Source organism: Corella eumyota, chromosome 7 (genome assembly GCF_963082875.1).
Source record: "Corella eumyota chromosome 7, kaCorEumy4.1, whole genome shotgun sequence".
NCBI lineage: Eukaryota > Metazoa > Chordata > Ascidiacea > Phlebobranchia > Corellidae > Corella > Corella eumyota.
Genome location: NC_137496.1, coordinates 11425987 through 11439327, shown reverse-complemented (window position 1 = coordinate 11439327; position 13341 = coordinate 11425987). Strand labels below are relative to the sequence as shown.

The following is a 13341-nucleotide window of genomic DNA, read 5'->3' as shown; positions in this document are numbered from 1 at the left end:
AAAAAACTACCTATATAAAATTAATTTTAACTTTAAATCAAACGTTATAAAGAATATTTATTAATTAATAAACTAAGTTTTATTTTCTGCCAAAATAAACCTTATACTAAACAACTTTACTTCATATAAAAGTAGCCAAACTAAAAATATTTCTAAAATCCTTCCACGTGTTTTACCAAATTTCTGACGCATGGAATGTGCACGAATTAAAACGACGCCTTAATTAAGAGTTGCATCGACGCTTGCTTTGTCGTCTAGACTTTAAACTTTGTTTTTTTTTGTGAAATACGTTTGAAAAGATTTTTAGGGTATATAATGCAAATAAAATTTAAAGAATTACAATTTTGTATCGCCTTTTGTTTCAATATGTACTTGCAAAGTTTCGTGTTTTCATGGTATTCTACTGTTTACAGCATATGTACATATATATCTATTTACATATTTTTTTGTTTAACTATTTGTTAAACTACTACAATAAAAAAATCAAAATTAAAAAAAATGAACAATAAAAGTGCAAGTACTTTAAAACATTAATTTAATAACAAATTAGATGTTTAAAAACATGGTCAAGTGATATTATATAAACCTTGCGTTAGCCAACAGTATTTTAAGCATTACATTTATACAATTACTGCTAAAATCATTAATTTACTGCATACTACACTTTAAAAATTACTAGCAATTCATAATTACAGTTACGTTAACATTGATCATAATTAAATAAATAAATATATAAAAATATATAGAAATTAAAAAAACAGTGAAATTAAAAAATAACGTTTAAAGTTATAAATTATTAGTTTTCGCTTAACATTTCTTTAACATCACTTGCTGGTACATTGGAACCCGGGTTTATGTTGACTTGTTGAACCTTGTCAGCTAACATATTTGAACCTTCAATCTTGTTTCCCATAATTTTGTGGCCTTTAAATATAAATTTAAAGTTAAGTAATAAACTGCATCACATTCTACACAATTGTTTAACCAAAATTAAAAACAACAATACAAAGATAAAAATATACAAAAAAAGTAGACCAAAACATAATTTTTTTAACATATATTGGACAACCTGATGTCCCAGCTATTTCTGAAGATACTTTCGCATTGTCTCCATGAAAGTTGTATATTTGCTGCTGTACTGCACTTTGATGACTCTCTAAATATTTACAAAAAGGTTAAAACAAACCAAAATACAATTTGCTTTGTTGTTAAGTTATACTATAACACCTGTAATATTTAATTTCAGCAAAAGCCTTGATTTAATGACAAACCTGATGGTTGTATGGAAATTACAGGAAATTGAAATTGACCATCTTCAATTTCTTCCGTCGTAAGATTTTTGACTGAGTAAGTAAATACTTTTCCTGAAAGATTTGTATTTTCAAATCCCGGTTTGGAATTAAATGTGATAAGATCAGATTTATTTACTGTGCTGTTGTACTTCTTTGCAAAAAGTTCCGAATCTTGATCAAGAATTTGGAACAACACTTTGTCTTTTTGTCTGAGATTTTTATGCAAAATTTAATAAATTAGTATAAAATGCTGTAAAAATGCTGTAAAACTATGTTAAATTGAATTATAAATAAGATTACCTTATTGGAACATCTATAATAAAAACTCTTTTTTCATTTGACTTAAAGCGACCTTCTGTGTCCATAACAAACAAAGTTAAATTACAATTTGGTGGTTCATGGTAACAATCAAATATTTGTCGTTTTTCTGGATTACTAAGATATTGATTTATTTCAAATATCCAAGTTGTTATGACTTGAAACCTTTAATTTAAAAAAGAAAAATTAGGTGGAAATTAATAACAGAATAAGATGTTTAATATTTACCAAGATAAATGATCAACTTGAAACTGAATTGTTCGAGAATCTCTTAATATAACTTCAGCAAGATCTTGCCAAACTTCTCTGTCTTGACTTACTTGAGGCTAAACAAATTGCAAAGAAATATAATTTTGTAGTCCTTACCTTTTGTTTGTTGTGCATTTTACTTTTATTTAAAAAGTTAGTAGACAGAAAAATTTAAATTTAGTAAAACTAATTTGTTCCTTTTTTGCCAAATGCTAATAGAAACAGAGCATAATAGCCAAAAAATCAAAACTGTTTTAAAATGGTTTTTACTTAAAGCAAGTTGCTCATAAATATTTGACAAGATTTTACTTTAAAGTTCTGTATCATTTAAGTTTTGTTCAGCATTCTTAAAACAAATTTCCAAACGAATTAATTACCATAACAAAACAGGTTCCAGTTGTTGAGTAAAATGGGGTGGAAAGAGATATTATAACTGGAACCTTAAACTTTAATCCATGTGGCAAGCATTCAAATTGAGGAGTCAACAAATATGTTGGGTTTTCCTAATAAAAAATTAGTACTGTACATGAGTTATTGGTAATCAATCAATAATAATGAAATTGTTTTGCTTTTACTTTAAAACAAACATAGGTACAAAATATGTAAAATTATTGTTAATATAAAAAAATAAATAAAAATTAAATTAAAAAAATAATTTGTTAAGGCAATTACCTTGGTGGGAAAAGTAATATCATTACAACAAACAACATGGACAGTAATTTGAACATCCTCATCAAGTGCATCTTCAGGAATATCAATGTAACATCCTGATACTTCAACTCTGCCTCCTTTTACACCAACTATTTGACTTGTAGTGTCTTAATAACAATATGATATATTTTAATCTTAGTTTATCAAAAAAAAACTGTAAACAATCAATAAAAACCCAAATTAACTAAACTGATTAAATCAATAAAACTAAAGATAAAAATTAAATAAAGTATTATGGCAAACTTACCAGATTTATCCTCATATATAACTTCAATTCCTGATGCAGTTAAATCTTCAGCCTTTAAACAACAAAAAAACATTTAAATCATACTTGAATTTTTCAATAATTTAGTTAATAATTTTACACATAAAAATCACCTAGTTTTTTAGGTACCTGGTTAGGTTTTAGTGTTACTGGTTCGGTTAATGATTGATCAGATTCATCTTGTGCGATGGAATATTTTTCTGGCAAACCAGAAACTCCAAATATTTTAGTTGTTGGTAAATTTAGCTGCATTAAATATTATACAACACATATTACATTTCTCATAACATTATTTAAAAATGCCAAATTGTATCAAAAACCTAAAAATCATAAAATTAAGCTACAAAATACAAAACCTATTTACAAACCTTTGCATTCTTATTTCTTGCAACTCTCAGTAATTCTCGTCCTTCAAAATCAACAACACAACCATAAAGGTCCAAACTTTTAATTTTGTGCAAACTATCACACAGCTTTGTGATGTCATCAAGTGAGAGTTTGTTGAATCTTAGGTTCATATAACTAACCTAATATTTAGTAAATTTGTAAAATTGTTTTATTACAAGTACTTACTAAAAAAAACTAAATCTATAAAATAAAGAATTGTTTAAAACTAATTTTTAAATATCTTAACTAATTTAAAACAAAAATTGTACAAGAACAAAAAAGTATTTGTTTACCTTTATGTTTGATTTTTCTTTTATTATCGGAAGAACTTGGTGAGTAAACATTATTAAACTGCCATCCTTAAATGTTGGATACACACGTAACTCTATAGGTTTAATTGAAAGTTGAAAGATTTCAACGAGACTTGTAAGATCATTGGGATAAATATCATCACTGATATACACTTCTAAAAGTAAATGTTCAATAACCCAATCTGCAAGTTCTCTTCCATATTCTTTTGTTAATTCATATAAAGTAACAAGATTTAGTGAATACTCTTGCTCTAAATAATAACTAAGGTAGTTAAACAAAATATTTCTCTTTGGTGCTATATCAGTTTCTAAACCCAACATCTTCTTTACCTTCTTTAAGTTTTGTTCATTACACAAACCATAAAGAAATTTGCACACATTAAACTTGAAAGTTTTTGTTTTTAAACGCTCCATTAACCAGGTAAATGTGGATTCAAACTCATCCAGAGAAAGAGGTTGAATCATGTAAACTGCACAGAGAAAGTCTTGCCAATCTAAATTTGAATATTTCATGTGTTGTACCCCTTTAAATAGGTTTTGTCGAGTTTTAGCATTTTCAAATTCTTCGAATCTTCTCCAGTGATCAACTTTTTCAGGTCCAAAGTTTTCAAATACAATTTCTTTTTCCATTATTCCGTTGTAGGCTAGTTTAGTCAACTTGGTCAACTCTTCACTGCTAGTCTGCCCAGATTTAAAGCAGTCTTGGATAAATGTCAACATTTTACTTGTCATTGTTGTGGTTACAGAAGGATCATCAGCTTTATTTGCCTGAATAAAATAATCAGATTTTATTTCTGCAGTTTTAAGACATAAAATTGAATTTCTACTTAAATTTTGACAAGAAAGTTAAATTGAATTTTAATAAGTAAGTAAGGCACCTTCGAGTAATTTATTATCTGCTGTGTTGTTATGGTTAATATTAATATCATGATGTCGCACACTGTATTTTTTATTACTAATAATGTAAGTTAATTAGCTTTTTGTTCTTTTTGTTAAAATCTTGGGTTTAAACCCTATTACATTTCAAATATTTAATATAATAAATGTAAAGTGGTATAAACATAAAAGTTGTAAATAAACTGGTATGGTAGATTATTGTTCCATACTCTCTCTCTACATAGAAGTTCAGCAAAATTTTATATTACCCGAGTAGATGTTAGTTTGACTATATCTGTAGTTGGTTGATAATATGGTCCTTGTAGTTTTAAATAATCTTCAGGTAAACCATGAACACCTCTAATCGTAGTTTTCTAAAAAAAATTAGCATTTTAATAACATTGATCTTATATGTGTAAGTTACATGTAATTCCAAAATAGGTTGTTTTATCAGCATTTGTTTAATTAATTAATTAAAATATGAGAATAAATAGTTATTTTAAAAGCTGAAAGTAAACTTAAAAAAAAAGTTATTTCAAAAGCTGAAAATAAACTTAAAAAAAAAGATTTGCAAAATTAAATTATTTTGCATTAGGCTTGTTAACATGTTTACAAACCTTTGCATTCTTAAATCTCGCAACTCTCAGTAATTCTCGTTCTTCTGAATCAATATCACAACCATAAAGATCTAAGTAGGTAATTTTGTGCAAACAATCACACAGCTTTGTGATGTCATCAAGTGAGAGTTTGTTGTACCCCAGTCTCATGAGCACAATCTAATATTTGATATTAAATAGTTTTATTAAAACTATTACAAACAATATTTATTAGTTATTTAACAAATGTTTAAAATAAAAAACTCTATTTGCCGTAATAATTTTCCTAAAACACATTTAAATAACAGAGTTTAATTGAACTTCCAATGCTACAAGCAATAAAAAATTATTGTTTACCTTTATGTTTGATTTTTCTTTTATTATTGGAAGAACTTTGTGAGTAAACATTGTTAAACTGCCATCTATAAAAGTTACATATGGTACATCTAACTTCACTGGTTTGGTTGAACTTTGTAATATGTCAACAAGTTCATTGACATCTTTTGGATAAACATATCCTTCAATTTCAATCTATAAAAGTTTAACATGTTAGTAATATATTTTGTAATAATGAGTTTAATACTTTTAACAAATTTAATTTTTATTTAATAACCAACTTGAATTTAATTATTAAAACAAGTAGAAGGTTGGTTTGTTGTTATTGGAAGTTTAATAATTTATTGATATAAATATAAAATCTAACAGAAAAGTTATTCCAATTTGGATTAATTTTTTAAGTTTGCTTTAAATTTTTAATTTACTATAACAAAAAAACTTGATTTATGAAATAACGCCTCTTAAAAAAACAAAAAATGTAATTTTAATTAAATTAATTATAAAAACAGGTAAAAAAGTGTAGTACTTACATTAAGTCCCCATCTATTTGATGTAATTTGTATAGGAGAATAGGTATCACTAACATAGAACTAAATATTAAATATAAATTATATATGATTTGTATAAAAGCTTTTATTATAGTAAATTCTTAAAAAAAATTTTTTTATTAGTTAGCTAGCTTAAATATAGATTTATAAACAAAGACATTTGTATAAATTTAGGAAATATATAAACAAATAATATAATTCTAAGGGGGTAAATTTGAACCACATGTTGTTGCAATAATTAAATGCAAGTCGCAAAAATTAGTATATACATTATACTAGTGGTCACAACCACCAGGCCCAGGCCCAGTGCCAGTTTGTCAACTGTTTGTTACCGGGCCATATACTTTTTCGAGTTAAAATGCTTTACAACAGAAAGGTGATTACTTTTTGATTTGTAAGCTTATTTTGTCTTTAAAACATTCAAAACTGTTAATCATCGATTTGATATAGAAATTAATTGCTTTAAACTTTATACATTTTTATTGGTGAATATTTGGATTTTTTAAAGGCTGTTTTGCAAAAAAATATTCTTTTAAATCGTTTCGCAATGCGAAAAAGGTTGCTGACCCCTGCTCTATACGAAGTTTTAATTGTTTACATTTTTTTAATTGGTGTTGTTAATTAAAGTTGTGTTTTTCAATATTAAAAGTATTACAATTTTATTAAGGTAGTTTGTGTACCAAACACCTAGTTCTTAAGTTGCCTTGTAAAACGAAGAAAATCAGCTTCAGACTTAGAAACACAACTTAACTAACAAAACATCTGATAATTTCTAAACAAAGAAACCTATGTAATTTGATACAACCATAGAATTCAACATAAAACTACACTAAGGAAATTATAAATAATTTAATTTTACTTCAATAAATAACAAGAATTTGTTTTAATTTATAAAAAAAACTTAAACTCATTTCATTTTTAATGTAATTTAAATAAATAAAAAATATTAATTACTTACATCATCTTCACTTTTACTTGAAATTTCAGAATACTCATAAGATAAATGTGAAAATATCTGTTTAATAAATAACAAAAATATCAACACGGTAAATATAGTTAATGTCAGAAACAATATAATAATTTTTTCACTTAATATTGTTTTGCAAAATTTCATTCTATATTGGCACCCTTTATACATTGTTTATCAGCAAAATATAAAAAAAAAATTTAACAAAATGAATGCTAAAATTAATAATTACAATATTTTGCTAGTAAAATTTCATTTATTTTAAATTTTTTGTTAATTAAGCGTTATTTATTACAAGTAATATTAATAAACCTACTGAAGATTTGGGGTCAGGGTTTTTTTCGACAAATTCTTTTTTCCACTTTGTGGGTTCAGTTGTTTTAGTTTCGTCCAATTTTTTTATTGTCGTTGAATCCTATATCATAAGAAAACAGAATAGCCTATAACACTTTTAAAATAAATTTTAACTTGATTTATATTATTTTATATGTATATAAAGTGTAAATGGACAAGTAATAGTTAGTAATTTATTTAAAACTCACATAAGCTCTAGGTTCAAATGTTTTTTGACTAAACTTTCCTTTTTGCTTTATCGGTTCAGTTGTTCCAGCTTCATCCAAAATCTTCTCCTTTAAAGTACCTGAAACATTTTCTTCCATCTCCTGCAAAATCATAAAATTTAATTAACATTTTAACACACTTTGTTAATTAAAATTATTTAAAGTAAACAGTTGTTATTGCATGATGTATATTTACACAATAACTCATGCAAGCTTGTACTACAGGTAGTAGTAAACTACGAGATGTGGGAAGTTAGAGGTGCGGTAAAGATTGAGGCCATATGTAATTGTTACAAAAAAGCGCTGAATGTGGAAATGATGATTTTATTTATCCCTTGCGTCTTTTATAGATTAAACTTTTAAAGATTATTTAATTTAAAAAGAAATAGTGTTACATTATTGAGAGTAGTTTAAATTATAATCCAACAATAAAGTAACCCATGTACAAAACACCTAGTTCACAAAGTCATCCTTTATAACAAAGAAGCTAATTTGATCAGCTTTAGAAATACAACTTTACTAATAAAGACAATAACCCACAAGTCCTGACAATTTCTAAACTAGGACACCTATTTGGTTCAATATTGTCGTAGAATTTTACAAAAAACTATACTAAGAAAATTATTTAATTAAATTCATAAAATTTTAAAAATTGACTTTTATCTGAAGTGGTAAAAAAATTTCCAATAATTAAAACAACACCCCAAAAACAAATAATTTATTTTAAAAATATTCTTAGTAATTCAACAATCAAGATATTTTAATTGCTGTCCTTACCTCATCTTCACTTTCAAATGGATTTTCTGACAAATTAGTGGAAGACTGTGAAGGATTCTATTAAAAATAAAATAAAAAATATTAACAATGGTATTTTATATTCATTAAAAAAATAATAAGTTTTCAACATAATATAACTTGCCCTATTTTATTTGATATTACCTTTTTACATAGGCACTTAAGCCACAACAAACATAAAATGACCCAATATAATCAGTTTTACAATTATGAATATAACAATGGGTACCTATAAACTATACAAGATCGATCGAATGTGTATCAAATGGTTATTAAATGGGTACTAAAGGGACCAACAGAATCGCATAAATTAAACCCTAACCCCAACTTTCATCCATTCAGAATAACCGTAATACATTCGATCCATTCAATTTCTTTGATCCATTCGATCGTGTTTATTTTATAGGTACCGTATAATTATACAAAAACAGTTGAACAATATACAAACTATTAGTAAGCTTTAAAACTTACATTTTTAAATAAAAATTAAAGTTAAGTACTCTACTAGAAGTATACAACTATGTTTACAGTTGAAAATGGTTTAATAATAAAACAATTTAGATATAAGAGAGTCGAAGTAAGAAATTTTACTGGAGCATCTTTGTTTTAATCCATAATAATATTAAAAATACTTGATTTACAATTTAAACACCATTTTTTTACAAAAGTATATTATCATCAGTTAGATATTAATAATTCCATGATTATAATAACTATCATAATAGCTTAAAAATACTTAATTTAAGTTAATAAAAAAACATAAATTTAGTGTTTAACTTACATCCATGATTTACGGAGCTGGTAGTCAATGTACTTTAAGTTTATGTTGTTGAATTAACTAAAATTACATTAATGTCCCAAGAATTATAAAGTTCCTGTATGAAAAAGCTTGTTTTATTAAATGAAAAAAATATAATCATATGTAAAATTTGACAAAATTTTGCAAAATATCTTTATCCTCAATATGTAAAGGTAGACGTCACAACCTAAACATAGAGTCACATTTGTTACCCCAACCCAGTTTTAAGTTGACCCTGGCAATTTGAGATGTTATTAATTATAATTGCCTGGCAATTAAGCTGTTAAATGGTTGCCAGCTTAGCAGAAGTTCATAACGCTTTTAAAGCATCTTACCTAAGGGCACTACGGTATGAGAGCATTGGGGATTGAACCCAGGGCCTCAAGTTGTGTAGAAAGTGTTCTGACCATTACACGAAGCTTTGTACATTGCCGAAAAATATTGAAAGTGAAAAATTCAGCATTAACTAAAATTGTCGATAAATGAAGCAGAATTAACTTTAAAAAATTATCAAAACTCTGCCCTTTATGCATCATGCATATTTTTGGTAACAATTCCATACGGACCCACTATATGACACTTATTTTGCAGTTTATTGTCAGCTTTTAGCACTATCCTACACCTAGCACCTTATCTCTATCCCCTTTGTATATGTGTGTAACTGTCTGATGATAAAATTGTTAAAAAAAACAAAAATCGTGTTTTTATGTTAAACAAACTTGGAACTAACTATTTAAATTTTTTCGCTTCACTCGTTACCATAACAACACTCCAAGTTTAGCAGTTACGCAAACCTCAACTCAAAAACTCGCTCAACTGCAAGAATGCTACCCAGATAATGTCGACTTTCTGCGTGTTATCCCCAAAAAATGTCTATATCAACATCGCTACAGCTTTTGCGCGAAGCCTAGCTAAGTGTAAACGACCTTTTGACTTACAAGCCTAAACAAAAGTAAAAATATTTCAAATAGCGATGACGAATTTATCAACCTACGTAGTGTAAAAAAGTTTTTCCACTTTTCCAAAAAAGTTTTTCCACTTTAGCTAAGTGTAAACGACCTTTTATTACAGGGAAGTAATAAAATAGTAAAAAAATCGCTTAATGCAGAAATGGGTGAAATTTTTTTCCCTAATCTTTCCTTGTGTCTTATTATCGATTTTGCATCATCCATTGACCTTCATAGTAAATCCCACATCATCCCTTAGCTCTTTAGGTAAATACAAAATTTATCCCATACAAAATAATTTCGTTCCGTCCCTCATTCCGTGAATTTTTGTTAATGTTTACATTTGGTCCCGTATCCCCTATTTTAGTATTGTTCGTATCGGTGTCACTATTTTAAATTCAATTAACATCAAATTTTTATTAAGCAAAAACTTACATCCATGATTTAAGAAGCTATTCGTTCGTCGACTGATTTTCTTTAAAGTTTTTCTGATGAAAATCAGAGATTTTTTAAGTCAAATCTTCTAACAACCAAATTCCTGTTACTTAGATCAACTTATAAAGATAAAAAATAAAATATTGTTGGAATTAATTTAATTAAAAAACAATCATCAGATCAACCGTAGGCGTTGTGTTTGTCTAACTACTATAAATATTACATAATAATACACTTATTTAAGACAAACAAAAACAACTTATTCTTTCTTTATAACGTCGTCACAAAGTTTAAATGCATCCACTTAATTGTTTTTTAATTCTGACATCACTAAGTTCCTGTTTATGACGTTTTACAACTATTTGTTTTGGCGTGTTTCCAGTAACCGATTTGTGACAGAATTCATAACCTCTGTTTTTCAAAGAAATAAAAATATCGAACTTAGATTTTAATTAACTTAATATAATTAACGTAACAAATAAAAAAATATTTAAGAATTTTTATTATCTTAACCTAATGTTCGATAAATAATTTGTCAATGGGCTTTGACTCAAGAATTTCACAGACACCTGTAGAGGCTGTAGTAAAGCAAAGTGTTTCGATCATTGCACTATGCTGACGGTTAACTTATGATAACATTTTCAATTAATTTAGGTACGAAAGATCACATTAATGGGTTGCTACCAGTTATTTTGGCCAAATACAGGTGTTGCCATAGTTTAATAATAGCGACGCCTGACTAAAGCCTATGGATAACCTTCCATATTCGATTAATAAGGCAAAAGAGAGTATATTAATAATGGCTACCTTATCACAATTAAATTAATTCTTTTCTAAGTATAGTTTTTAAAACAAAATTAACTTCAAAATCTATTAAAACATGCACAATTTTAAGTTCTAAAAACTAACAAAAATCTATCAGTGCAAATAGAAAAAAACCGTTAATATAAAATGTTTACAAAAATGTATGCAACTATTTCAATAAGCACAACTTTGCCATAAAAAAACGTCAATAAATAGGGACATAAGTTTGATTATACGAAAGGAGAACTCGAAAAGACAAGGTTCAAAAATCTCATAAAATTACCAAAAGGGCAAGGCCTAAAATCCTAGGAAAAAAAAAACCCCAAAACACAAAGCGGAAAATCTATCAAAAAAAACAACTAAAAAAAGCAAGGCATACAATCTTACAGAAGAACTTAAAAAGGAAAGTCACAAAATTTCTCTTACAGCAAGATTAAAGGCAACGAAAACATGTTATAAGTGCTAGGAGTAAAATATAAAAATATAAAGAAAAGAGTTAAATTTACCTGGAGCATAGTTGCTTACAAAAGTTAATTAAAAAAAGGTAAAATTTAATAAAAATTTGACATAACTGTAAAATTGCATAATGTTTTGGTATAAAAGATAATAGATAAAAATAGGGACAATTATAAGGCAAAAATAAGGGTGTTTAAGTTGAATGAAGTATAATAATATCATTTTTATTCAAATGCGAGTCAATTTCCATTAAGAAAATTAGGAAAAAATAATTAAAAAGGCATCTTAAAATAAAAATTTTGATTTTTTAGTTTTCGCTTAACATTTCTTTAACATCACTTGCTGGTACATTGGAACCCGGGTTTATGTTAAGTTGTTGAACCTTGTCAGCTAACATGTTTGAATCTACAATCTTGTTTCCAACAATTCTGTGGCCTTAATAAAATAGTAACATAGTAAGTAATAAACTACTACTGCACAGTCTGTCAAAACACTTGGCTTTACTACACGAGGTTCTTGATGTGCTTCCACTGCTCTTATCATGTAGCGCTTTTAAGCAAGGTGCTATAAACGGTATAAACTCCCAGGAGTCAATACTTAATCAGCAGCTTAATTATTGGGCAATTATAATCAATAATATTCCCTACTACTAAAGTTAACTCAAGACGAAAAAACTAATGTTTTTTCTATGTTGAGGTTGTTAAAAACCCATTTTAAATACATATCAAATAAAAATGTTGGTTTACCTGATGTTCCAGCTATTTCTGAGCTAACCTTTGCATTGTCTCCATAAAAGTTGTATATTTGCTGTTGTACTGCACTTTGATGACTCTCTAAATATTTACAAAAAGGCTAAATCAAACCAAAATACATGTTTTTATTCGTTGTTAATTTATACTATAAAAATAGATGTTAAGTTAACTGTAGAGTGGCCTCCAATATTAACCTGAATTTTTGGTCCTAAACTTCCTGAACAAACAATTTAGAAGGTAGTCATGCATTGTAAAATCTTTAAAAATAAAAAGTTGGTTTAAACACAAAACTGACCTTGTGGAGGATTAGTAGAGGTTGGAAAAGGTCCGGTGGAAGTAGATGGAAGACATTCACTCTAAAAACAAAAATATTCAATTAAAACAGTAAAAATTGTATAATACAATTAGCAAGCATTTTGTGCACCTTTAAACAGTCAATTTTTTATTAAAAGATATAATAAAGGAATATTTTAATAAAAATATTTTTTTTAGCTTACTGCATCTTCCACATCACTGGTCTGCTTACTAGAACCCTGAATTTGTTGATCTTTTTTAGGCTCAGTATTTTGTGTTTTAACTTGTTCTTCTAAACAAAATTGTGTACTTATATATGATACTAATAAACTTATTTTCCTAACATTTACTTCATTTAAAGTTTTGATATAAGGACACAAACCTGCTGGTTGTCGGGGAATTTCAGGAAATAAAAATTGTCCATCATCAACTTCTTTAGTTGTAAGATTTTTAACCGAATAAGTAAATAATTCTTCTGATGGGCTTTTATTTTCAAATCCAGGTTTGGAAATTATGCGGATTACATCAGTTAGATTAACTGTGCTCTTATAAATTTTTGAAGAAGTTTCAAAATCCTTGTGGGAAATTGTGAACAACACTCTTTCCATTTGCCTAAAAATATTAAGTCAGAATTTAAATAATA

General features: G+C 27.0%; 1 protein-coding gene across 1 annotated transcript; it reads right to left on the bottom strand.

Annotated features, from left to right (window-relative positions):
- Positions 1 to 577: 577 nt before the first annotated feature.
- Positions 578 to 10513, bottom strand: LOC145759578 (uncharacterized). The gene is made up of 21 exons (XM_082573428.1): positions 10393 to 10513; positions 8993 to 9086; positions 8194 to 8250; positions 7399 to 7518; positions 7173 to 7271; positions 6848 to 6904; positions 5872 to 5931; positions 5363 to 5536; positions 5027 to 5185; positions 4679 to 4783; positions 3516 to 4301; positions 3204 to 3362; positions 2965 to 3081; positions 2818 to 2869; positions 2532 to 2677; positions 2237 to 2362; positions 1839 to 1936; positions 1593 to 1775; positions 1272 to 1501; positions 1070 to 1156; positions 578 to 924 (listed from the first exon to the last, which is right to left on the bottom strand). The coding sequence occupies exons 2-21, from the start codon at positions 8996 to 8998 to the stop codon at positions 797 to 799; spliced, it is 2949 nt and encodes a 982-aa protein (XP_082429554.1). The 5' UTR covers positions 8999 to 9086; positions 10393 to 10513; the 3' UTR covers positions 578 to 796.
- Positions 10514 to 13341: the final 2828 nt, after the last annotated feature.

Bases quoted from the DNA above. Each gene is read 5' to 3' on its own strand.
- LOC145759578 (XM_082573428.1), bottom strand. The intron at 5,186-5,362 runs GTAAACAATAAT...ATCAAATATTAG, and splicing joins AAGAAAAATCAAACATAAAG to ATTGTGCTCATGAGACTGGG. The intron at 1,776-1,838 runs GTAAATATTAAA...TTTAAATTAAAG, and splicing joins CAAGTTGATCATTTATCTTG to GTTTCAAGTCATAACAACTT.